We start from the raw sequence: 27984 nt of genomic DNA, 5'->3' as shown, positions 1-27984 counted from the left end.
AGTACTTATTTTAATTAAGCAGCAACCCGTGCGGTGAAATTATGCCATAAATATAGTTCCTTGAACGGCCACTTGAGGCTGTCTACAAAACGAGTCAGTCTCCATAAGCCTCCATATTAAAATGCCCGACATCACAGCACAAACATGTTTAATGTTTGGTCTATCTAGATATAATTATCACTGTCCATGACAACTGTACTGGGGATATATATATAACTTGTTTAAATTATATTAAGTTATGCATAAGAGCATTCCCACTTTGATTGACAGGTGGATAACATCATTGAGAATGTCCTTTTTTATTTATATAGTGTATGATTTGAACCTAAACTATGATAGTTTTGATGTCTAAACCTAACCAAACTGTTTCTGACTGTGATGACAAAGGTCACATGACTATTGTTACCATGATGCAGGTCATCTGATGAAGGTGATGAACCTCCTGCACGTCCAAATACACAAAGATATTAAGGGCAACAAACTACACAGAGGATTGTGTATTTTCGGGAAAAAGGGGCCTTCTGAGAAGTAGGCTTTTGTTTTCGGGATAACAAGCTATTGGACAAATGGGCTTTTGGTCCAGTGGGACATTTTACGGACTATTGGAGTTTGGGAATAATGGGCAGTCAGAACAATGGGCAGAACCCATTTTAACTGACCCAAATGTGTCACATAAAGACAGAAAGGAGAAAGAGAGACATGAGAAAAGAATGAGAGATAGATGACAGATAGTTTATAGTGTGGTTCAGCTAAAAGATCGACAGAGTGATGGGAGTAATGGGAAAGGAGGAGAAAAATAACATGAAGTCATCCATGTGAAGAGACAGCACACGCTCCCTCTGACAGACACTGCAATTAGAGAAGTAACTGGCAGGCAGAGTGTACTGCTACACTCTTTCATCCTCCCCTTCATCATCCCTTTATCTCTCTCTTCATCCGCCTGTCTTAGGTGAGTCACCCCTTCTTCTTATGACACCTGAGACTAAATTGACCAGATGTCACTCCAGCATGGAGAAAGAGTTACATATAGAAAGATGAGTGTTAGAGCGGGAAAACTATGTAGTAAGGCAGAGATGGTGAGGTGAGAGGTGTAGGGTAATTGTAAATTGATAATTGTTTTGTAGCCTATAAGGCAGCTCTGTTTGTGTTCACGCTTTGCTTTGGGACCAGCAGTGGATAAAACAGTCTTGCATCAGGGTCCATTTTAGTTCATATGATACAGTCTTCTAGTTGTCGTGGAATCGAAGATGTTTAAATTAAGGACCTTTGGCCCATGTTAACTTTAAAGCTGTTTGTTGGCTTTGCGTGTGTCCAATCACAGCTCGGTTTACTAAACGTAACTAGGCAGTTAGGGTCTGTCAAGCTTTTGATTTCTCCACAAATGTTAGCATGCCCTATATAACTAGTTACTTCCAAAAAGCAGCACATTATAATTAAATATATATATATGTTTTACATTATAATTATATATATATATGTTTTATCAAACACATCAACTAGTTCTCATCCTCCAAAGCCTTTTCTCTTGTAATGCTGTCTGGAACGAACTTAAATTTACCGATATCATACTCCACTGTATGTAAGGACTAACCAGCTGTGCTTCCTCTACATGGATTATTAACTGGGTCAGGATGCCTAGGTCAGCCTAGCCTAGGCCTTCAAGCAACATTTAACAACATCCAAGTCCCTTTTTCCCCCCGACCAACTTATGGAGCTAACAATAGGCTAGCTCCATAAGTTGGTTAGCCAGCTAGCTATGATAGCAAGACTTGTTATTTCAGCTGGAAAAACTGGTCGCTGCGTAACCAAGAAGCTTTTGTTTACTTCTTCGTAACATTGAGGGTCTATTGTTAGGGATATGTCTCCTCCATTTTTATTGTAAACTTGAACTGAAAACTTGACAGGCGTAGCAACAGTAACTAAGGAGGCGGTGTTTCAAACAGTCAATACCATGACAACGGGGCAAACTTCATCTGCTGAGGATAATCTTGTGGTGCGATCAGAAGCTGCAGAATAGTTGATAAATGCACGGATTGTTTTATCTATCTATCTTTGTGTGTATTTTAATAATTAAAGTGTAATCAGATTCAGCTAATTTGATGAAACTGGAGTCAGGATAATTCATTTACCAGAGCTCAGTAACTTGCCAATCGTTTGAATTACACTGACACACCTTCAGCTCTCATTGCACGGGACTAGAATTACCTGGGGACATTGTGTGATGTAGGATTTTACCCACCAGGTAATGTGTAGTAACCTTTGTCCTACCTAATATTCTCTAACGGGCACTATACTGCTATGTAAGTGCAGTACGGCGCTTGAACCCCCTACAGTGACACCCACAGGACCCCTGCAAAAGGGCTCAACAAAGCATGACTGACCTTACACCGTGCCGAAGCAGCTTCGACATCTGGCTTATGTTTGCCTGACACTGGGGAAATACCAGTTCTGTCAGATTTGTCTCAAATTGTTTTATGTCTCCAGCTGCCTTTCACATCAAGGAGATATTGCCATGTATCGCTCGGTGCCAGCATACAGGCTCATCAGCTCGGCAACATGTTTCAGATAAGATTACAGTGCGCTGAGGTTCACTTCTTCCCAGTTTTACAGGCAGCAGCATGGCTACAATGTGTCTAGTTAGGACATGGTTCAGTGTGTGTATAATCCTCTGATAAGGGCGTACAGTGTAGGATGAGACGGAGAGAGAACATCAGACAGACAGCGCCTGAGTACCAGCATACGTACACTGACAGAGAGGGCACGTCAAACACACAGAGAGGGAGAGAGACATCTAAAAAAAAAGCATACAAGCGAGCGAGCGAGAGAGAGAGGTATGACATGAAAGTTTTTAAGAAACAGGTGGGTTTCTGAGAAGAAGAGTTAGGGGAAAAAAGCTGTATGTGGGTTTCTTAGTGTTGCCGGCCTGTCAGGTTACAATCTTCCTTTGAAGTGTGTGTGTGTTTGCAGGGAGGGGGAGGCATGTTTATGTGAGTCAAAGTGACTGCGTAGATTCATGTCAGCACAACTTCTGTGTGTGTGTGTGTGTGTGTGTGTGTGTGTGTGTGTGTGTGTGTGTGTGTGTGTGATCTGTGAATCTGTGTGAAGGTGAGCCAGGGGTTCTCCTGACTAGAGGGCTGTCTGACTGATGTGTGAAGACTCGTGTGTGTGTGTGTGTATGTTGTGTCGTGCTTCCACCCCCTTCTCTTCACTCTGTCTGTCCTTTGCGGGGTTTTCCATCAACTGGTTAGATCTCCACTGATGGATCCAACAGGTAATAGTCCACGCAAAAATAACCAGAGCAAAGAAAAGCAAAAAAAAAAAAAAAAAACCCATCATGCTTGCATCTGCCAATGTCAAATAAGGCATTTATTTTTTAGGCCACTAAAAGGCCGCTTCGCCTTTTATGTGCAATAAAGTGTGTGTGTGTGTGTGTGTGTTTTGTTTTTCTCAGGCAGGTGTAGAAGTCAGTGATCTCTGCTGGTACATATCTACGACTAGCGGAGTCCACACAGGTGTTCTTCCTGCTGCCGTCAACACACACACGAACACACACTTAACACAAGCCCACGCTGTCTGTCATCACTTCTCTGTGTGTGAGATTAATGGTACAGCAGTGACTCAGCTGTGGTGAATTCAGACAAAACAAAAAAAAAAAAGCAGAGAAAAAATTCTTAGACATATGAGACAGCTGTGGTCTCATCTAACTTTTGACTAACAAATGACTTAACCTCTTTTACTCTGACATACCTACCAGTGACTTCATCTTGACAAATGCAGTGTGCAGCAGCACTTAAACCCACAAAACTTAACTCCCAGTATTTACATTAACATTGGATTTAAAATGTTTGTCCTGATTGAAACATGTGAAGCAGATCTTCAAAAGCCAAGCTACGTGTTCCAGAAAAACTCGTGATCAAGGGTGAAGTTGAAATTTAAGTGAATGATCGCCGGCTGCTGGCAGGACATAAACTACGTTGTCTGGTGTTGTTGGTTTTGGCTCTGCACACACTGTTTGCAGCAGTATAATGTCACACTACACTGTCACTGTACTCGTGATGAACTACAGCGAATTATGAACAACTATGAACAATATTTTAAATAATTTTGATGCTAAATTGAATCAGGTGAATGGTGTCATTCCCACTCTGTGCCCCATTCACATGTTCTTGCACTATGAAACTGTGCACTCTACGCTCACACACTATCAATCATTTCACTGATCTTAGTGAAATTGGATCATATTTTATGGAGAAAACGTTTTCTGGTTTTCTCTCTGTTGTCCACTAGTTCTGCCTTGACTGATTTACAGAGTTTTGTGATGAACAGTAAAGAAAACTGGTGCTAACTGTAGCTGCTGTTAGCTAATGTTAGCTCATTTACTAGCCGGTCTGCCGGGGAACCATTTTGGACCACAGAAAGAGGAAGTTTTTAACACTGGGTTGCAGGCAAATGCTGACGGGGAGCCAGTGTCATGCCAGAACCAGAGCTGGGCAAGCGGGCAATATAGTACCTGGGTTCAGTAGCTTTTATGGACATAATCACAGAAGCAAAAAGACAGAAGGGACGAGACCTTTCTGTTGCACTATTAAGTAATATTAACTGGCTGCTATGTCGTGTTGTTGCACTTGCTTGCAAAATTGTCAACTTGCTAGTTTTTGATCACAAGTACTATGATCATAACAAATACATGTTTCAGTTCTCCAAAATGTACAACAGTGGTAGTACACTCTGGAACAGAGAGTGCTAAATTGCAAAAATACCATTTCCTTGCTTTAAAGAAAGCTACAGTAGATCTACTATATACTGAATAAAACTAGTATTATGTTTTTGAGTAGCAAAAATGTCATTATTATGAAAATGGAATACATTTTAAATATTAGAAAGTCTAAACAGTGTGTCAAAGTTGGCCAAAATAAATTCTAAATTATCTTAGAAGACACAACAATTCATAGTCAATCCGCATCACAAGCTAAAGTAAACCAAGCGTAACTGATGTGTACCTCCGCACCTTCCTGCTGTTTTCTCTCGGTCTGTTTCAATGAAAGAGTGTTACCTGACATATTGCAGATGAAAGATTCACACCGGTGCACATATTTTCAACCCTGTTATCACTGACAGTTCTGAAGCAGACGTAGAACATGTTGTTGAGCAGAAGGCACCGCGCAGATTCCATGTCAAATACCCATCTAACCACTGTCTTCAGCTCATATCCACAAACCACAAATTACACACAACATGGAATAAAACTGAGCTTTTTTTTTTTTTTTTCAAAACAGGTTTAGTCCCTATGTGATCATGACAATTGTAATCCATTTCGTTTATAGTGGATGTTACCATTAAGATTGCCATTGGCCCTAAGGTCACAAAACAGTGCCAGCACATTAAAATAATCCCATTTTAATCATGTAAACATATCAACAGGCCATAACTGGTGGTGAAAGGGTTCTACATGAAATCAGTGGTTTGTCTATAAGTGCAAACAGTTTCTGCCTTTAATAACTTTAATTAATTTAGCTGACTGAATCATGCTTCTGGGTTCTCCATTCGTCAGTACACACAGACATAAAATGAACAACAAACTCAGTTGAACCTGCAGGTGTGCTGATTAAAAAAAAAAAAAAAAACTTGTTTAGGAAATGCTCATTGTCACAATGAACTCAGGCAGAATAACCGCCTAAGCTGGCGGAGATGGACATCCTCTATAGCAAAGTAAGTGAGTTTAAGTTCATTTCCCCCTTTTTGTTGCACTGTGTGAAATCTCCAGGCTTTGATTCCTGAACAACGACTGGGGAAAGAAAGCAGTCAAGAAGGAAAGAATCACTGCAGCCAAGTTTTTTGCATTTGGTGAGTTATTCAAAATGGGGGAGAATGAGTTTTCACAACATTTAATTGGACATTTTTGTATTCAAACAGCTCTGTGAAGCTAAAAGCACAGCTGAGGCTGGTGGTAATGTAATTTCTTTTTGCAGGTATTATTCATAAACCAAATTATGGGACAAATTAAAATGTTGACCAGAAGGTGCTATATGAAAAGTCAGAGGATCACCAGGATGCATTGTCTAGGCAAGTATCAGTCACGTAGTTGTTGCAGTATCTCAGTCTGGTCCAAAGTGATGAACTGACTAGCATGGACAGAATATTAGGAGATCCGGTGACAGAAACTCTGGTCTCGTACTTCAATCTGGCACAAATTCTTAAGATCGCCATGCTTTGTATAAAAACTCAACTTAGTAACTTTAAATACATTTCTAAATTAAAAATGTAATTATTGTTTGTAGCAAATTTCAACGATCAGTGTGAGTGCACCAACTGTGAGGCTTTTAAAACTTCCTGCCTTTTACGAGACCTTTTATGAGAGTGGAGCTGCAGATGAAAAGCTATTGGGAACTGAACTGATAGGAGGGAAAAGAAGGGATTAGGGATGAGACAGCAGATACTTATTCCCTTGTGGTTCTCCACCCATGTGGTGTAAAATCATTTATGTGGCTTAACGGTGGACATGTTCGCTCAATGGTATGGATTCACAGACAAATTCACTTTTAAATTCTTAATAGGAGCGGAAACATCCATTAACATGCCAGACAAGGAGGGTACAGGGAGGGAGAGGGTGACAGGAGGAGAGAGGAAGTGGTTAAACCTGCAACAGTGAAGACAGAAGGGAAGTTTGAAAGATACAGTGAGGGATACAGTATAGAAGAATTCATGCATGCAGTATAACACATGCTGCATACAGTATACTGTATATATGATGTGTTGGATATAATGTATGTACAGTAAGTACCATAACATTTTGAGAAGGTCTTGATTTCTTAATCATTAACACCAGTTTAGGCCTAAATGATATTTCAGAAAAAAAGCCCATTATATGAACAAAGTAATAAAAATCAATGTAGTCTTTGTTTCAGGCAAAGGAGAGCAGCCAGCAGATGGTATGCACCAATTTTTCAATGACTAATACTGCAATGTTTGTTTTGGCGCAGAGAAAGTACAATGTGTCCCAATAAACACACATATGATGAAATTTGAGTTGGGAGGAAACTGACCCTATGATCAGAGGGATAGTTGGATATTTTGGGAAATTTACTTATTAGCTTTCTTGCCAAGAGTTAGATGAGAAGAGAGAGGATACCACTCTCATATCTGTGTTGTAAGTACAGAACTTGAGTAAGCATGGATTCACATAGGATCAGATTTTTCCATTCATTTCAGTAGGGATGGTCTGCAAAATACGTGGCGGTGTGGGTGTGCAGGAGAGAGGTCGATCCAGATCCAACTTTGGGAAAAACAGAGCCCCACGTCACGTTTCGCCAGCCAATCACACACTCAGATCAGTCAAACCTCCACAGACAGCCTGAAATGTCTCTGAAGCTGAGACTATCCAGGTGGATTCACGGACTAAACTCTGATAATCTACCTGTGTTCGTGATCTCACTTTGTTTATTTCATGTACCCAGCTTCTCAATCTGAGTCTGACTCACGCTGCAAAATACTGACAGGAAGAAGTTTGATTTGTGTCCGATGATTAGAGAGAGAGAAGGGGTGAGCGCTGGTCTTGATGACTCGACTTGCCTCAATCCCTGATCCTGTGTGAATACACGCTAAGGAAGGGGTAAGCTTAGCTTATCTTAGCGTAAAGACTGGAAGCAGGGGGAATTTCTAGCCGGACTCTGCCCTGTTCATATATTAAGAATTATAATAATGATTATATCTTGTTTGTTGATGTGCACACAAACAGATTGGTTTTACTTGTGTGTGTCCACTGGTTCATTGGCAAAAAGCTTTAGAGACAGCTTCTTCCAATTGTTGTGATTTGCTAATCACGTCTTTCTTTAAGCAACTCCTTACTTAAAGCACAGACATTAGAGTGGTATTGATCTTCCAGTATAACTCTAAGCAAGAAAGCTAATAAAAGTATTTCCCAAAGTATTTTAAACATTTTTGTTAAATGGGTGGACCCGCTCCAACCAACTGCTACATCCATCCACATATTCATCCACCCAGACTTCCTCTTTAAGAGTTTTCAAGAAGATGATGAGAACATCACAATTGACGGCAGTTGAAAAAGGACAGAAAGTTATGTGGATCGAAGGCAAGCTAAAGCTTTTACATGTATACCCAAAGTGGAATTTGTGAGATTAGCCATTATTATTTGTCCTTCTGGACTCATGAACATCACAAGAGCTGGTTTATCTGGCAGGCCGCAAATATTTGTTATTGTACTACTAAGACTATAAATCACAAAACAATGTAAAATGGACATAATGATTAAAAATTTACCACATTCTTTAAATAAATTCAAACGCCTCAAGGGGTCACAGCCCCCAGGACCCTCCTAAATACTCAGCAGACCTTGAATTCAATAATGTCCAGAGCTGTATTTTTATTATCAGCCTTCACGGGTAGTCTAACACCACTCAGCCTCTGGGGGTACACACACACACACACACACACACACATACGCACACACACATCACACACACACACACACACACACACATACGCACACACACATACACAGGATGGAAGTAATTAAAGCAAGTGGAGCTAAATTGAAGTATATTGAACTCATCTCTCACACGCTCCCGCTCTGTCGATAGATCACTCGCCAAGTGCTATCGACCGATGCAAAGACTTCCCTCTGCAAAACACTCTTCTCTGCAGTGTGTGTGTGTGTGTGTGTGTGTGTGTGTGTGTGTGTGAGTTAGTGAGCGAGAGGAAGGGATAGAGGCAGAGAGGACAGGAGAGTTTAGAGAATGAGAGAGACAGAAAGTGATGCTCTGTGCAGCAGAATCTGCAAAAACTAATTTTAGGATTGCCCTCCATGCTATTCTCTCTCGTCATCCCTCATTTCGCCCTCTTTCGCTCTTTTTCTCATATTTTCATCTGCTTTACTTTCTCTTTCCACTTCTGTGTTTTTCTCCTTTCTCTCTAAATCCCTTTATCTCTGTCTATCTTGTGGGAGGGGTAATGATTTTAACTAAATGAGAGTCTTGCACTTCCCCACCCCACTAGATTAGTGGATCAATGGAACAGCATTTGTGTGTTCATCATGGGGGAGATGCCTCTGAATGTGTGTGTGTGTGTGTGTGTGTGTGTGTTCAGTCTACACAGACTGTATAGTCATCATAAATACTCAATACCCCAGGTGACTTCACACTGCACAGAGGACAAAGCCCTGCAGATGAGAAACGACAAGAAAAAAAAATGACAGCAGAGATTTTCAACAAACGGCAGGGGAGTAGGAAGCTATGGATTTTTACTGAATAATCGGTAGGAATTGTCCACAAGGTCTCGACATGACAAATGTGTGTCAAACACACCATCAGTGGTGGAAGAGAAGAACACCTCTGCTCTGTTGAAATGCCTTCTCTCTCTTTGCTTGATGTGGATTCAATTGGAGTTGAATTGATTATGTTCTATTTGTGATCAATGCAAAGTGGGTTTGCATCTAGTGGCTCTGTCCTTCCACTGTGTGACTCAGCTTCTGCTCCTCTCTACATTTTTCTCCTACATTTTTATTCTCTTTGCCCGCTGTCCATCCCTCGCTCCCTGACTGTTTGATTTGACGGGGGTATTATAACATAACATTTTGATGAGAATTGCTTTTGATTTAACAGATTTATACAATAAATAACCAAATTAACTGTCTTCTATGAGCAAACCAAGATGGATGGCTAAATAAACTAAGTCATCTACATAAATTAGATGAGGTGGCATCTGGAAGGATGCATCACTCAGGAGATGACCACTAAAGATGCAGCAGTACAAATTAAACAGAGGTCAACGTAGGAAACAGTGAATCGACTAAATTCACAAAAACATAGTGCATCTAAACTGTTGCCCATAAAGTTGGAATAATTTTGCTTTCAGACACACATTCCTCTTTTTATTCCTATTTATACACATCAGGTTAAATGTGGTTTAATTTTCACTGTGATATGTTTGAAGGAGATTCATCAATTACGTAAGAATAAATCACATTTTAAAAGTGAATGAAAGAAGCTCACTGCCAAAAAGTTTCTCAGTCTTCTTTGGGCTTCTGAATTTTGGGTCCCATTGAGCATGTTCCTTGAATCAGTCCCTGGCTTTTCAGTTGCCTAACGTTACCCATCCCATAGCTGCCATGTGCAGATATTTCACAATGAGCACTGTACATGCATGAGCAGATGGATGTTAAACAGGTGAGATGATTTATCACTTCTCATTGTATGAATTTGTGGGTGTGTTTGTTGATACTAATTTTCTCGTTCAGTTCCTACAGTACACACAGATTTAGAACTCGTCATACACATGCTTTGATCAATGGATCCCCTGCACATCAGCGCGCATCATGTTGTCGGGGCATTTCTACATATCTTATTGCGTTACTTCCACCAGCTGTCAATCAGTGGGACTGCATGCACTATACATTCGCATTACAGCAGTCAGCTGGACTGTGTCTCATGCTTAGCACATACATGTGTCCTACTAAACTACAACATGTAACCATTAAATGTTTTAAAAATGTGATGCATTGATGCACTCTGTCCTGTAGAGTTCCATCAGTCAGTACTGCCTATTCTCACCACTAATTGATATATATTTATATTAAATATTTGGCACAATGAGACAGTAGCACACACACCTATATGTACGCACACACCCACACACCAACACACGTCCATACATGCTGTGTGCAGATTTCTGTTCAGTGTGGAGGGTCTATCAAAGCATGGTGGTTTCCTCCTGTTAGTGTGACAGCTCTTAAGCCTCACACATGAAAGACTGACAGGGAAGTTTTATTACACCTTTTCTAAAAGCAAAATGTGTGTGTGTGGAGAGGGTGTAGACAGCGACCAGGCTGAAGAGTTGCCAGATTTTCAGAACAAAACACGACTTCACAACAACACTGCCTTCCTCAATGCTTTTATCTGTTGCTCTTTTATGAAACATGTAGCTGTCAGTGCAAACACGAAGGATTAATCCTTACACACACACATACACACATACAGGGGTTCAGCTGCTCTGGATTTTTGAATAATTTTGGATTAAAGCTGAGAGAGTACAGTACATTATACGCTGATGCAACAGTGCCATGCCAAAAATATAGAAGTCAAACAATTTAGTCTAATTGCGAGATTTATTTTAGCTGGAAATCCTTGAATAGAATACATCTTACGTGTACCAGTCTACTAATGTGAGTTTTATAGTGGAGGTGAAGAAAAGAGCACATCCACTAACATCACTAAAAATTAAAGCACTAAAATAAAATATTAATCTTTTAGAAAAGAGCATCAGTGCTTCACGTAGCAGATGCCATATATTTAATGAGTCTGGCTACTGTTTCAACCTGAGCACAAGACAAAATGCATCACGCTCTCATGTGTCACTTTTGCTAAACTCTTTCTCTGGGGAATCCCTGAAAGAAATCCTGAAAAGGTGGATTAACCGTTCAACATAGTCCACATTTTTGTGCAACACTTTGTTTATATGAATACAAAAAGACTTGATTGCTGATGATTACTTGCATGATTTTTTTGCCTCTTGGGGCCAGCAGAAACAAGCAAGTGACACTGACATACTGTATTTTCACCTTTTAAGTTGATATGGGGGACTTGTAAGCAAACAGAAGCATATTTATTTTATTCAGAAGAGCAACACTAGCATTAATTTGCTTTGTCACGTTTCTGACCACCTGATGAAAGTCCAATGTTCGGAAATATCTGCTGCTAAATGACCCACTATGTTCTTCAAGTAGTCGATAAACTAGTCTGTCTGCTGTTTGGTGCTGATCATGTAATGTATGGTGAGTTTTTAGAGCTTTCCCACTGAAAACCAGCTGAAAATGCTTCAATGACCATGGTCGTTCTAGTCAAGGTTTGCTTCACCACCGCAGCATGTTTCAGAAGGGTCCTTTTGCAAACCTGATCATAAAAACAGCCAAAAAGTTACAGATTTAACTATTTAGCATACTAACTCATGGTAGAAGCATATAATCCAGGGGAAAATTACCAAATCTGAGCAGAATCTCAGAGTTTCAAGTCTGGCAGGCAAAACGCTCCTGAGAGGCTATGTTGAGACCGGCTGCATGAGCATCGTGGCCATGACGTGACAGAGTCTAGTGGGGTCCAGGCTTATCAGGGAAGCACAACAAAAAGTATGAGCTGTAAAACTAAAATATATAGTGTCGGATAACTGCAGTTGATGCAAATTGCTGTGGGTTTGTCATCAGAAGTAATTCCTCTCACAATATACTGTCATGTGAGCGATTGCTAATGTAGAAATATGAATTACAGCCATTGTAAAGAGTTAGTGATTTATTTGCATACTTTGCATGTCATGTCCTCCATTATTTATGTCACTTATATTAAAACAGACGTGTATGTCTGGGTTGCTCGTTGGTCCTTTAGCTGCATCCAAAAGAAGCCAAACATTACCACCTTAAAAAAAATTAAGATAACCTGGTGTTTACATGACGGTTAATGACAAGAAAATTTGAGTGTGCATGTAAAATGAAATTGCTGAATGCACACGTGAACTGTAATGATTATGTTCTTGTTAATTGAGCTTGTTCTTATCAGTCACAGCTGCAGTGCGAACACAGGCACAAACACGCATACAGATAGACGGTATCTGATCATGTGTTACTGTGGTTGTGTCACCTCTGCCTCACCGATGATTTCTCTTTAAGTGGGGAGAGATCTCAACAAAGAAATAGAGAGAGGTGTGTGCCTGTGATGACAGTATCCATACCTGAGGCGTTACGACATGTGGAGGTGACAGACGGTGTTTGAAAAAGCATCCCTGCATGTGCGTGTGCGTGTGTGTGTGCGTGTGCGTGTGTGTGTGTGTGTGTGCGTGCATGCAAAATAAATGGCAGCAGATCTATAGAATGCTTATACGTACCGTAGCTATTCATGAATGAATACAGACAGTAACTATGGCAATAGAAACATATGAAGCACTGTAAAAACCATGCACACACACACACACACACACACAAGAAAACCACACACACGTTGTTATCAGAAGATCAGGATATGAGTGATCACTACCTCTCCAAGCCAGGGAGTTTCCTTTCCTGGCTAAAGGTCTATTAAATTAATGTGTGTGTGTGTGTGTGTGTGTGTGTGTGTGTGTGTGTGTGTGCGTGTGCGTGTACGTGTGCTCCTTACCACATCCAAGCTGCTTTGACCTGCCAGGAGATAAACAACCTCGTCACCTCAGGTTGTTCTTAGATATACGTCAGTTACACACTCATGAGTTCAGGTAAGCACTTGCACTGACATACATACACACACACACACACACACACATGCGTACAACAGTGTGTTATATTGTTGCTCTTCATTGACAAATCTTGGAAGTGAAAGAAAGCAGTGTTCACTCACTGTGTCTCAGTACAGAGCTGTAAACGACACCATGATGCTTCAGCGCTTACAGATAAGATTTATTAGTGTGATCATCACCTGTAGAGAAGTAAATTCTCCTTAATTTAGTGTGGACACAGAGATAAGATAGCACACTGCTCACAAGTTTTCATACGACATGTAAATAAGATCTGAAGTTGTAGTTATACTAGCATTTCCTCTCTTCTTGCAGCCTTTGCGCAAAGCCAGGCTGAACACGTCCTGGACCGATAGTATATCTGTACTGAGAGAAGAAACTGATACAGATCCTTTCATCTCACTCTGAGTAAGAAGACAAAAATGTTCCAGTCATTTACCAAAAACGGGGTGTGCTGTTAATTGGCTAGAGTTGGTAACCGCCTCTGACCTGTCAGCAGCTGCTCTCGCTGCACCAAACAGAGGTGATTGGGACTGACACAGTCACACGGTGAGTCTCACTGAGAATAAATCTGGTGCCCTAATGGAATCCAAACTCAATAATTAGTTCATAATTTGTAGTTTTAATGTAGAGGCTGGGCTCATTTTCTGTTCTATGACACTAGAGAGATGTCTTCTGCAGTGTAAGTAAGGTTGAAGTAAAATACACTTAGTTATAAATATTGAGATAGAACATTGAATGTGAATATGTGGTAAGGACTTGAGACTTGATTTGTTTTGGAGCAGTGAAATCCCGTAATAATAGATAATAAAAGCTCTACAGCCACACAACTTGAATATTTGCAGGTCTATGCCTTAAAGGGAGTTGTGTGGCAAACACGAGAAAATGCTGTGTCATTCTTAAAGGCCAGCTTTCAGATGCCTGACTCAACTTGACATTATGAGACTTCTGTAAACTTGAATGTTGAGATGTTTAGACAAAAAAAAATTTGCCCATGAAGTTCCTCTGCAACATTACAGATAAAGCAACATGCAACTATGCACGGCAGATATTTGACATTGGCCTTCCGAGTTCCCAGTTTTCACTTAACCTCCAGTCTGGTTCTCCCCAACAGAGAGGCTGAATCCAGGCCAGTCCTGCCCAGCTGTGGTGCATTGAGTCTGGACATGTCAGGACATGTAAATCCACCGAACATCCACAGAACTGATGATTTATCTGCGTGTGACTTTTGTGTGCTTTAATCGCTGACAAGAAACACACACACACACACACATATGCAGGCACATGCACAGACACAGTGACAGGTGGATTTGCATATACTGTATATATATGTGTGTGTATGTGAGAGAGTTTAGTCACTCTGTGTGTGTTTATAAGTTTACAAGAGTGCGTGCATGAGTGTGTATGTGTCCCTATACCGATGCTTGAAGTCAGGTGGGCTGGCACATCTAGGGTCCTCTTTGAAGACGCATGCAGCACACACACACACACACACACACACACCTCCACACACACACACACACACACACTGACCAGCTGTTTCTCTCTTCCACTGCTCTTTGATGTCTCTACTTTTTCCATCCTACCCACTGTACTTGCATCTCTCTCTGTTTCTCACACACCTACACACACACACGCATACAGTGGATCTATCCCTACTGTAGCTCCCGATACCATCGCTCCATCTCTTATAATATAGTTGCAAATGTTTAGCACTTTTAAAAACTGTATGACTGACCTTTTTACCCATATAATCCTGCTCAGATTTAAACAGGAGACGTGGCCAACAATCTAATATTAAGTAACATAAAACTTCAGGCAAACAACTGTTCAACAAAAGAAGCACTGCAAAAAGACCCACATCTTAACAAGTCACTTTCCCTGTTATTTAATCTTAAAACCTGCCATTGGGAACTAAAATTATTTCACTAAATTTAAGAAATAAACTTAAATCAAGGATGTTCCAAAATTAAGACTTATTAGGTGAAAACAAGACACGTGCTGCTGCGTATTAAATGTGTCGTACACAACCCATGTGTTTTGCTGAAACACAGTCTTGTGAAAAATAAATCTGGGATTTATATTCAAGTACATATAGTCAGCAAGGTTTGCCCTGAGACATCATACAGTAAGCAATACAACTACGTTAATATTGCATTCAACAATAAAATAAATTAGAACAAAAGCATACATTTACAAAAGATTAGTTAGTTAAAATGGCACAAAACAGCAACTTTTTTATAAAAATATAGAAAACAAGAAGAATCATTTGTGCGTATATACTCACACACATCTGTCTGTCTGTATGTCAGTCAGGTATGGTAATTATTGTTTAGATTCAGCCCTCTGCTGTAGGTATGTGTCTGCAGTAAAATGTACAGAACAATGCAGAAATCAAGACGCCTTTCTTTCATAAATCTCACTTCTGTTGTTGCACGGGGGACACACTGGCGCTAAAACACGGATCAGTTTCAGGCTCACTCATACACAATCGCACACACACACACTCCTATGCAGTGTGTGTGTGCTTTTAAGTTTCGCTATTTCAATAAAGATTTTTTGTTTATTTCCAAACACTGTTAAGGTGAGTTAAGGTACACTTTTATGTAGACATTGAGGAAATAACCACAAACGGCAGCAAGAGATAAGTTGGAAAGGCTTCAATATTAAAACCTGTGACATGACATCAATAAACTGCTTTGTGAGAGAGGAAACCCAGCTTTAAAAAGCAGGAAATTTAATAATGCAGATTCTCACATTAGCTAGCAGGATACAGATTTATCTCATGTCTGTATTGTCTCAGTAGAAAATGTGTGTACATATCGGTAAACACATTAATTTACCACATTTTTTTGTAACATTCAGTCATCAGTCGCTCATTGTTTTCAGTTTATGCCAATTATTACAGAAAAGTAAAATAAAGAAGGAATAGACCTGTTTAAAGGAACACTTAATTGCTTTCTTGCCCAGTGGTGAGAAGTTTGGTACTACGCTCATGTTTGTACACTAAACATGAAGCTTCAGCCAAGAGTGTATCTCAGCATAACGTCTGGAAACAGGGGGAAACAGCTCGCTGGGTTCTGTCCGAGAGAAACAAAGTCTGCATACCAGCACCTCTAAAGTTCACTCACACTTATATTTGTGCAAGTGTAAAAAACAAGTTATGGTTTAACAGAAAGTTGTGGGGTCGTTGATGGGTTTTTTTTGTGTTTCCATGTCTTTATACTAATTCAAGCTAATCACTTGCCTGCTCCAACTCCATACTGGACGGGACTCCACAGACATGACACTAGTATCCATTTTCTTGTCTCATGCTATGCAAAAAAGGAAAAATTAAAGTGTGAAAAAAACAAACAAAAGAGCTCAGAATATGCTTCTGGTAATGAAAATTAAGAAGAAAATTATTAAGAATTGCCAAACATCTTGTCATTATGCTGCAAATGAGCCAGAATCATCAAGTCATGATGAAACTGTGAAATGTTTGTGCTAAAAACATTCTAATAATCAGATTGCATTCAGGTTATCAGTGAATAAGAAACACAAAACTGGCACTGTGATTAACATTATTGATTTAGTTTGTCTGTCTTTAACCTTGTTTGTACGTTGAATAAATAAATATAGACATTTCTGGACAATATAAATAAACAAAAATAAACAATCTGTCAAGTGTTGTCCTGTTCGGTTATTCAAAATGGCTATATGGAAAACAGGTGACTGGAGTTTCAGCTCGGTTTTTAACCCAACATTTTCCCATGTTGTAATCTTCTTCTTACCATCTTCCCTTCACCTTGGAGCCATTAAGACCTTCTAGTGTTACCTGGCCTGTCTGTGGCCTAGCAGCGCCCCAGAGCCCCAGCCTTTGTCCAGGCCCGGGCAGCAGGTGAATGCCCATGCGAGGGGCCTCTCAGTCCAGATACACCTGATACCTGGCTCACACCCCCACAACATCCACCCACCAAAGTCCCGACTGGACCCCTAAAGTCCCCCCCACCCAACTCCTCCTCCTCCTCTTGTCTGCCTGCCAGCTGGCTTCTTCGCTCACAGACACACAACAAGAATGAAGGATGTTATTGTTGACAGTATCGGCAGTCTTTGCCCCCCCACCGAGTGTATGTTATGTGTATGTTCTCAGTTCTGCCCTCTCTCTTTTTTGTAGCGTCGATGTGGGCTCTGCCCTGTTGTCTGCGCCTCATATCTGTGTGAACTCTGTGTTCACCTTTGAAGTTCTCTACCATGCATCTCTGAGCCTACCCTGTGCCCCTCCCCGTCTCTCCTCCACTGCTTTGATTCCCTTTCTTGTTACGGAGAGTTGGCCGATCCACAGATAATACCACTCTGTTCTCAGCTACATGTTGGTGAAATAAAGCAGCTTACGTGGTTCAGGTGGAAAGCAAATGGAGAATTTTTTCTTAATCTTGTATGATCTGTTCTTTGTTTCATTTGTTTATTTGTGCATTTACGCACGTGAGTATGAACTCTTAGGACCAAGTGCAGGCAAATATTTGTGTGTTTGAAAGCCCCTGCAGCACAGCACGAGATAAGTGGGTACGAACAAATGGATGGACGGTTTTAAACTGTCTCAGCAAATTTGTTTGTGCTGGATCATTGGTGTGCTTTCTCCACAAACTGTCTACTGCTCTCACTTTTTACTGCGTGTCACCAATGTGCTGAAATAGTGCAGTTGCTTTGAAGGCACACAGGTGGATTAAAACAAGCCTCACATTTTGCATGCTCTTGATAGTTTGACTGGGCTGTCTTAAGGACAATACAGTGAAGCCTTTTCATTGCTTTTTACTGCATTCACAAACAGTCGTAACCATCGCAGGAGTTACCCAGCGTGCATCGCTCTCTGTCTTTCCAGGGTAAAACAATCTTGTTTTAAATGTTGCATTTTTCTGCTCACTCTGGGTCTTTTTTGTTCGTGTTGGCTTTATGGTTGCAATTGAAAGTTCCTTCTTAACTTCATTAGATATTTTAGAAGATCACATGGAATGATGTGATCACTATGAAACACTATGCCGAGATGCAAGGAGACATCAAGGTTCTGCACATTGTGTGAATATTTACTAATGCTTAACCTTAATCAGGGCAAACACTTGAAAAAGGAAATCTTAAATCTTCCACTGGAGCACACCTACATTTCTTTCAAGGAAATGTACTTTCCAAGGTAGAAATACATAAACTCCACAAATACAAGTGCTCTTACCATAGCACTACCAGCGATCAAACTACAGTAGTAACACAACAGTAACAGCTCCCCATATTTAAAGACAGTGTAAAGGCAAGTCAGAGATTTCTACATGGAAATAGGTTGGAAAATAGTTGCAAAAACATATAAAGAATATATTACTGAAATGTGGAGTTAGAGGTTGAAACAGTTTTTCACCAGTTTTCAGTCCAGGGTTTTTAAAGGGTGGCTCGATGACACACTGAGGCCATCCTGAGCATACCCCTGCACCCCTAGCAGAGAGATAGTGATGAATTCATCTCGCTCAGAGTGTTTTCAGAGTTAGCTATGTCATTTTCTGAATGCCCCCGCAGTCAAGGAGCTGAGAATACTGCTCATTTTTACCCAATTTTGATAACTACAGTAATTTCATAAACTCGATATTTAAATTATCATTGAAATTTGGCTGGGTGGTTAATAACACTTTCTTCTTTGGTTTCAGAACACATTTATTCTTACTTTACACAGACTGTAAATTTGTTTCCACCATAACTGATGGACTCTAATGACCCAAGCCCTCTGGGCTTAGTGTTTTATGCAGTCAGCTTTTTCTTGTTTCATGAGGCATTTTGTGAACTTAATTTTACTCATTTTATTGGCTGCTTGCTAGTTTTTAATCATAATGAATTCTACTCAACTTGTGTTTTCATCATCAACATCCTATAAGCTATTTTTGACCGGTCATCTGAGAAAATGTGGACTGATTTTACAACCCTGTGGGCAAGTAAATGTGTGTGTGTGTGTGTGAATGTGCACATGTGACTGTGTGAATGCCTGTGCCACGAGAAATGATAAATGGTTTATTTCGATCTCTCAGCTGTGGAGTCCTCGGCCCGCTTATACAAACCAACGACTAGGGCTTTGTCAGCAGAAACAAATGATCTATCAACACACATGTGCACGCACACACAGATGCACACGCGCACACACACACACACAAACACAATCCTTCAGCCTGGTCAGTTGTGAGCGTGATGGATTGGACCTGAGGTGTGTCTTGTCTCAGTTATTGATAGGCAGCAGGTATTGGAGTGGCAGCATGAAATATTAATAGAATGGAGCTAAACGCCAATCTGACAAAGAAAGAGGAGAAAGAGAAGGGCAAAGAGAAAGAGAGATGTTTGTAGCTGTGACAGTAGCCATACCTGAGGCATGACCACATGTAGGACTGATGAGTAGAATTAGCACAACACGCGTTCACGTACATGTGTCTGAGAATTTGAAATATGTTTGATATCAGTATCAAATTTTTCTTTTCTCAATGGAAATTCCCTCCATCTTTGATACATTTCATGTGCACAAACACACACACACACACACACTCAAATCTCTCCCTCTGTCTCTCTCTCTCTCTCTCTCTATTTCTGTCACTCTAACCCACATCCTGTTGTGGTTCTTTTTTCTCTCCTCTGCTTTGATATCTGAGAACCGCTGAGTTACGTGGACAGACAAAGCACACCTTTGTCTTTGCCACACTGCATGAGTGTTTGTCATCACTTTTTGCAATCTCTTTGGCGTGCGCGCTTGACTGTGTCCGAGTTCTTCCTAGCGCCATAATGATAGCACACACTCACACACACACACACACACACAGAAAAGAGTAATGCCTTGCCAAGGATTTGTCCTCAGTGTTACACTTAAAACAGCAAATAGGGTTGAAAGATCCCTCCACTATTATATGCAGAGAGGGCATATTATGCACAAGTTTGTGTGTGTGTGTGTGTGTGTGTGTGTGTGTGTGTGTGTGTGTATTGTCGCAGCACTGCAGAACAATCTATACTAATGATTTCCCATAGACACCTCAAGTTGATCTGGGAACCCGGGGAGGATGGGTGGAAGAGGAGTCAAAAGAGACGAATGAAGAGATGGAAAGAAAGACAGAAGGAAGGAAGGGAACGGCAGTGATGGAGGACTGGTGTTGACTAAATGATGTGCAAATTTTTTTTTAGGTACAACTTTGCTTAAATTCTGGCTCCACTTTGTAATAAATCAGCCTTTATAAAGGATTTATAAGTTGTAACTAATGACTCTATGTCTATGCCTTATAAATCATTTACTAATACTTTATTGATTAGTTCCAAGCCATTAATAAGAGCAACTTTTGGGTTGCCAGGTTGTGAAATCTCTCTTGCTGCTGAGTCATTAATAATCACAGCAATAGAAAAATGCTGATGAGTTTCTCACTTTCCAGTGAGCCATAAACAAAAGTTAGCAGGTCATCTGTTAATTATAAATGTTAATAAATAATAAGTATGTGTGTTAATAAATAGTTAATACATTGATTGTGGCCCTGATGCCCTCCAACTAAAAAGACAAATCAAGGGAAGTGATTTATTAATCATTAATAAAGCCATTAGCTGCTATATCAAATGCTGAAAAAAGAATGCATTATTTATCATCCATTAATAATGAAATATTGAACCTGTAACTGTATTTAATGTTTTGTTATTCTTTCTTCTTGTTTTCATTGCATTTATTTCTATACGCACATGTTCTTGCATACATTGTTGTGGGTTTGCGTGTGTGTGTGTGCGTGGGGGTTAGGAAACCTTGAACCTGCACAGTGGAATTTCCTCTGTTCACCTCACATTGTTCAGACTAATGAGACAACAGGGCAGGACAGAAACCCTCCACACCCATCAGAGAGTCTCTGAGGAACCATAAGCACTTCCAGGTCAAAAGTCCAGAAGCATGATCTCGTGGGCAACGAGAGCGGCCAACACACACACACACACACACACTGCAAAAAATACTACACCAACAAGTCATTATGCCACAGAATATGTCTATAAATTTCATATTTATATCTGCTATAACAGCTCACAGTAGCCCAGTTGCTCTCTATGACCTCTAACAATAATATAAAAGTAGCCGAAGACCATGAGAACAAATTAAATCACCCACCTTTGTTTATCCTCTCTCCCTTCCCACGCCTGACAGAGGGAAATTACTAATAATGAAGCAGGGTTAGGAAAACAGAGACGGGGTAGAGAGAGTGTTAGAAGGGGTGTCGAGACAAGAGGAAATATCCATTCCCTTTAGACTGATTGATTGATGATTTCATTTTCACCCTGTGACCTGACCTGATGCTCCTAGCTTTTAAATGAACCTAACTGCAAAAAATATCACTCTCCTCTAAAAAGACAATCATACACATAAAAAAATGAAGAGCAGGTATAACTTACAAAACTCATTACTAGATAAATCAATGGTATGCCCATCACTCTTTTACCTCTACTGGCATATTTCTAAATCAATCCTACATGTTCTCAGGCTTTTGTAGTTCTGTATGAAAATCCCCAAATGATCTATCACAGGGACAACTGAAGGTTGGAGAAATGTGGCTTCTTAAAGCTGCATCAATGCATGTTTTGCCACTAGGGGGCAGAAAAACATCAAAACCAATGACCGTATGAAGAATGGACAGAGCATAAGTGACGTTACCCGTTAAAAACAGGTGAGTTAAAAAAAATCATGCTCAGTACAGTTTTTTTTTTTTACATGTGTATTTCTGCCGTGTTAGGCATTTTAATACAGTTGCTTACGGAGGTTGAAATGTTCGGGAGCCTGTCTCGAGGAACACATTGGCTTCATTTCCCAGCACCAAGTTGCCGCTTGATCAAAACATGCTAACAAATAAACAGTTAACATCATTATTTCACCATATGGTTGTTGCATTACTGTGACATTCAAAAAATATACAGAAATATTCACTCTTCACTCTGTATACAATGTAATATTTGGCTTTTTAGCTTGCCAAATGAAAATGTGCAGCCCTGAAACAGGCTAAAAAGCTCCATCGAGCTGCACAGTTGAGTGATCACAAAGACATATTTTATTTTACATGTATAAATCAAAACTTTGACATACCCTGTGAAGGTTGACAGAAGCACATGAGCTTTTATAATAAGCTCTGTTTCGACTATATACACAATTAAGATTTAAAGGTTTACTTCCTCTGTAGGTGGAAAACAAGACTTAAGATTGCTGAAGGTACAAAACACAAAGGAAAACATGTGTTTTCATAATAATGCACATTAATGTGGACATAACATGTATGTGTGTATTAGATGAAACAACCCTGACGGGGGTCGTGACCTACACTCAGGCTGGTGGTTACGGCTGCTGATAGAGTGTGTTTATACTTGAGACTGAGCACTCGCAGTCACATGACCCTGTGTGTGTGTGTGTGTGTAAGACAGAGAGAGAGTGTGAACATATGTTATCAAAAGGAAGTGATTATAACTTGGTCAGGTGGAAACCTCCACTTAAGCTGCTATTGTTCAGCCCTTCCTGGTTGTTTCAGTGCAAGACGTGACTCCATCACTGTCTGCGTCACTTTCTCTCTCACCTTCTTTCTTCTCTTTTATTTAACTCATCTATTAATTTTCATATTTTCCCTTATTTTGTTTCACCTCACACTGTTTCTGAAACTACAACTAAAGTCAGACCTGTATTAAACTAAAAAAGTCACGTACTGCAGTTTGGCTGATATAAAGATGTGGTGTAAATGCACATCATCCCTATGTTAATTTCATTTGATTTAAGAAACACATCAGTTAATCACATTTACACACGGTGTGTGTTGAGACTAGAGAAAGTTATGTTTTGCTGCCACCTACTGTCTAAAACACGCCATGATCGGCCGTCTGCGGTTAATTGCAATAAAAATATCCAAGACTATTACTGTTACTTGTTTAACCTCCCTTCTCTCAGTTCATTACGCATATTATATATGCCATTTGGATATTAAACATTGGTATAACAAGTAAAGAAAAAAGTCTACTTGAGATTAATGATTGTTTATGACATTAAATTCATTTCAATTCTTCTTCTACATATACTGCAAAAAAAGTGAATTTACAGACCTTTGCCAAATCTAACTGGCTCCAGAGGGAAAGGATTTTTATTAATTTGATAATTGACGCGCACAGCTGCACGCAGGTGCGTCACATCAATCACAGCTAATTGGATTCACCTGAGGCTGCTCTCCACCTTAAAGCTGAAGCTGTCACCAGTTTTCATCAGTGCGAGTCAAGCAGAGAGGGCCGTGTCCACCGTGCGTAAAAAAACCAAACACCATGCCCACCAAGAACGTTGTTGACGAGCGAATCTCCAAATTCAAAAATAAGGGCAAAGATCCAGCAGTAAGTTTGTTTAATTTTGAAGATTATGCGTATTAATATTTGTATCGACGCTGCGTATTTTATCCTCTTGCAGAAACTTCGTGAGAAACGCATCACTGAGTGCGTGGAGCTGCGCAAGGCTCACAAGAATGAAAATTTCCTGAAGAGAAGAAATATAACGCTGTCGTCTCTCCCGGACGAGGATGCCCTCTCTCCTGACTCTAATGAGACGGTCAGTTCACAGAAAACATTAGAGATTTAACTAAAAACTACAACAATGGAGCTTCTTACGGCCTTGTTTGTCGTTTAGGTGACTCCTCTAACCATTGAGGACATCATTAAAGACGTAAACAGCGACAGCAAGGAGTCCCAAACCCGAGGCTGTCAGGCAGCCAGGTGAGTCATCAGGGAGGGTTACTTGACAGTGGCGCATTCAGGCTATCTCAGGGACAGGGGGACAAAAAAGGCACCAGCATGCAGGAAGTCATCGTGTATTCATGGTGAAAAGGAAACGGTTAAACCCAGGTTAAATTAAAAATATAAATACTCATTTGCTGCATTGTTCTTTCACATTGGCCACTGTAACATGCATGTTATCTTTGGAGAGATCCAAAAGGGCACTCTGTTCAAACATGAGCTTGTGGTTTTCTTTTGCACAAGATGGAGATGCAATTGCTCAATGTGGTTAGAATCACACAGTGGTGAGACAAATGTGAAGCTTTAGCTCCTTTTTGTGTTCATCTTATGTAATTTTAGACTGTTGAAAAAGCAGCAAACTTAGGAACTTCTGAGTTGAAGGAAATTTCCTTCATTTTCCAACTACTATGCAATAAGTTATTGGGCTAATTGAATATCTCACCAATGATCCACTCATTTAAATTAACAGGAGTAATTAGAATAATATGTAGCTTTGTCACATTTTTTTCCATCCTTTCAGGAAGCTGCTTTCACAGGAGCGTAACCCTCCTCTGAAGGAGATCGTAGATGCAGGTCTGCTGTCCCGCTTTGTGTCCTTTCTGTGCATGGACGATGAGCCGACTCTGCAGTTTGAAGCCGCTTGGGCTCTAACAAACATCGCCTCTGGAACATCTTGGCATACTCAGCAGGTGTGAACACAGTACTGAACTCCTGAAGCTCAAGCACAACTAGGTTAATGTTTGATGTGGTTGATGCCGTTCACTGCACTTGGGTTTCCACAGCCTCAGTTATCCCTCAAACAACTTGGCTGTTTAAAATCGACACAGCTAAACAGACAGTTTAAAGGCTTTCAGGTCTTTGTACTGTAGCTTGAAAGTTAAATGTGTATTTCCATCTCAGGTGGTGGAACATGGGGCTGTACCAGCTTTCATCTCCTTGCTGGCTTCACCAATGTTGCACATCAGTGAACAGGCTGTTTGGGCTCTTGGAAACATTGCAGGTAAAATCAGCTGAATTGTTTGTATATTAGATGTTTAATGGAGGTAATGGTTTCCAAAAGGACGAAACTGGTTACCTACAGTTAACAGGGTTTTTTAATTTATATTTTAAAATAAATCTCATCACTAAAGGTAGTGGTGAAACATGGATTGTACATTGATCCCACTGTGGCAAGCAGTACTAACACACAATACTAATGGCAGGTGATGGTCCAGCTTATCGAGATGTCCTGATTGAGTGCAATGTAATCCCAGCCTTACTGGCCCGCATCTGCCCAGATACACCTGTAAGTAAAAACTTGACAAGGCCAGCTCCAACTATGCACCCAAAGGTTTATCTACATGGACCACATTTACTCCTGACCCCTCAGAAACAGGCCTTCTTGATGTTTAGAGTATTCTGTCGACAGTAACCTTCTTGACTTGATGGACAGTTGAAAATTTTGAGATTAATTCAGCAGAAAGTTTTTCTTATTTCACATTCTGGTCAAAATCTGGTGTTACGCTCATAGCCTTGCATGCTAGCCTCAAGCATGGATCAGTAGTGGGCTAAAGACAAGTCATGACAATTTGGGGGAGGGGGGGGTAAGCCCATGTCTTTTGAAAATGAGAGAATCTTGGACATCTCCTTGACAGTATAAAATCTGGAGTACTCTTGAACTTTCCCTCAGCTGTTTGCTGCTGTATAATCCTGTTGGTCATAATGTGTTATTACTTCAGGTTGGCTACCTGCGTAATCTGACATGGACATTGTCTAACTTGTGTCGAAATAAGAACCCGTGTCCTCCGTTGTCTGCGGTCCTGCAGGTATGTAACATCACAGCTCAATAATAGACTTTCAGCAGTATCTGAGCTGAAAGGTGCCATAATGTGCTGTCATCCCTTCAGGTGCTTCCCTCACTGATCCAGCTACTCCACCTCAGTGATAAGGACATCTTGTCTGATGCATGCTGGGCAATCTCCTACCTCTCTGATGGTGACAATGACCGCATTGATGTTGTAGTGAAAACTGGCATAGTCCCTCGGCTGGTGGAGCTCATGAGCCACGAGGAGCTCAGTGTCATGGTAGGTATGAAAGATCCAAGAACAGTGGCCTCAAACTCTTTAGTGAGGTAATCTGTGACCTGTCTGACCTGCAGACCCCGGCTCTCCGCTCCATCGGGAACATTGTGAGTGGGTCAGACCTACAGACACAGGCAGCGGTTGATGCCGGTGTTCTGAACGTCCTACCTCAACTGATGAGGCACTCAAAGCCCAGTGTGCAAAAGGAGGCAGCATGGGCACTGTCCAACATTGCTGCAGGGCCCTGTAAGCAAATCCAACAGCTCATCACCTGTGGCCTTCTCCCCCCTCTGGTAGAACAGCTCAGAAATGTGAGTAGATCACAAAATCTGAAGTACGGTAATTTATTTTCAAAGGAATTGAAACCAACTAGTGAACACTTTGGAAAATTCAGAAGTATCTTTCTTTCTTTCCCCCTTAGCAGCCTTGATATTGGTTTAATATTGTGGTTAGTGTGTCTGACCACTCTAGTTTCTGAAAGCTGACTTTCACAAGTTAAATTACTGAGACTGGCAGTTGCCTGGAATACTAGGGGAAAAAAACAGCCACATGTCTGACTTGTAGCCTGGAGAGAGCAATCATATGACTAATCTTTTCTCAGGGAGACTTCAAGACTCAAAGGGAGGCAGTGTGGGCAGTGACCAACTTCACCAGTGGGGGTACTGTGGAGCAGGTGGTCACTCTGGTGCAGAGTGGAGCTCTGGAGGCGATCGTTAACCTGCTGCAAGTCAAAGACGCTAAAGTCATTCTGGTCATACTGGATGCCATCAACAACATCTTCATGGTGAGAAGGGGATGACTCATGTGTTGCATGGAATTGATTTGACCCAAACTATGGAAGAGTGTTTGTTATTGTACATGTCTTCAGGCAGCAGAGAAGCTCGGGGAGACTGAGAAACTTAGCTTGTTGGTCGAAGAACTAGGAGGACTGGACCGCATTGAAATGTTGCAGAATCATGACAACGATATGGTGTACCAGGCCGCACATAGCCTCATAGAGAAGTACTTTGGGGACGTAAGTAGCAAAATGAAATTGCCTGTTTTAGAGTGCATTTAGGGTTTGACAGCTTGACACATGGACAGATTGAAGATTCTTGTCATTATACAGCTTAAACTATTTTGGAAAATTCATTAAACTGATAAGATTATTGTATACATAAAGTCATCCTTGTAGCACTCTTGGCAAAAGGACTCAACATGTATTTTCAAAGTTGACTAAACTTCTCTTCTCCTTCTAGGGTGAGATCGAGGGAATCAAGGTCGACGCTACAGAGGATTCGTTTGTGTTTAAGAGCTCTGATGTTCAGAGAACCTTTGAATTTTAAACTCTTTACTATTGTACAGTGTTTGAAGAGTTCAAGCTGAAAATAAATAAATTGTCATACAGTTCAAAGAATATTTGTGTCTTAAACTTAAGTGGGTGGGTAGTATAAATGGTATAGTATAAGCCATTCATTATCTGTAAACTGTTAGGGTGGGGCTGAAGCCTATCCCAGCTGACTTGAGGAGAGAGGTGGGGTACACCCTGGACAAGTCGCCAGCTTATCACAGGGCACATAGACAAACAACCATCCATATTCATGTCTACAGCCAATTTAGTCACCAGTTAACCTATTATGGTTTAATAGGTTAGTACAAGCCCAATGGTTCAAATTAGGACTGCTTTGTAACAAAGCTTTTACATTCACTATAGTAGTATAGTATTCACTAGTTTAACATTTAAATGGTTATAAAACACCAAGAAAACTTGCCATAAATGCATCACAATGAAACAGTGAATTTGCTGACTTGAGGAAAATGAGAAGATATTTGAGTAAGCAGTAAAAGGGACTTACCATGCAAGGAAGGCTTTCTCCCTTGACTAGGCATTTCAACAGTCTGGTGATTC

At 40.6% G+C, this 27984-nt stretch overlaps 1 protein-coding gene across 1 annotated transcript; it reads left to right on the top strand.

The window, feature by feature from the left end:
• The first annotated feature begins 23491 nt into the window (after positions 1-23491).
• On the top strand, positions 23492-27492 carry kpna7 (karyopherin alpha 7 (importin alpha 8)). The gene is made up of 12 exons (XM_027283550.1): positions 23492-23640; positions 23714-23851; positions 23930-24015; positions 24557-24725; positions 24937-25036; positions 25239-25321; positions 25755-25841; positions 25923-26099; positions 26174-26407; positions 26698-26880; positions 26965-27111; positions 27335-27492. Exons 1-12 carry the CDS (start codon positions 23575-23577, stop codon positions 27419-27421), a joined length of 1557 nt encoding a protein of 518 aa, XP_027139351.1. The 5' UTR covers positions 23492-23574; the 3' UTR covers positions 27422-27492.
• The last annotated feature ends 492 nt before the right edge of the window (positions 27493-27984 follow it).

Source organism: Larimichthys crocea, chromosome X (assembly GCF_000972845.2).
Source record: "Larimichthys crocea isolate SSNF chromosome X, L_crocea_2.0, whole genome shotgun sequence".
Classification (NCBI taxonomy): Eukaryota; Metazoa; Chordata; class Actinopteri; family Sciaenidae; genus Larimichthys; species Larimichthys crocea.
This window is presented reverse-complemented; position numbering and strand designations above follow the sequence as displayed.

Excerpts from the sequence above, each read along its gene's own strand:
- kpna7 (XM_027283550.1), top strand. The coding sequence starts at position 23,575 with ATGCCCACCAAGAACGTTGTTGACGAGCGAATCTCCAAATTCAAAAAT. Across the intron at positions 25,842-25,922 it reads CGTTGTCTGCGGTCCTGCAG|GTGCTTCCCTCACTGATCCA; the intron begins GTATGTAACATC and ends TCATCCCTTCAG. Across the intron at positions 27,112-27,334 it reads TAGAGAAGTACTTTGGGGAC|GGTGAGATCGAGGGAATCAA; the intron begins GTAAGTAGCAAA and ends TTCTCCTTCTAG.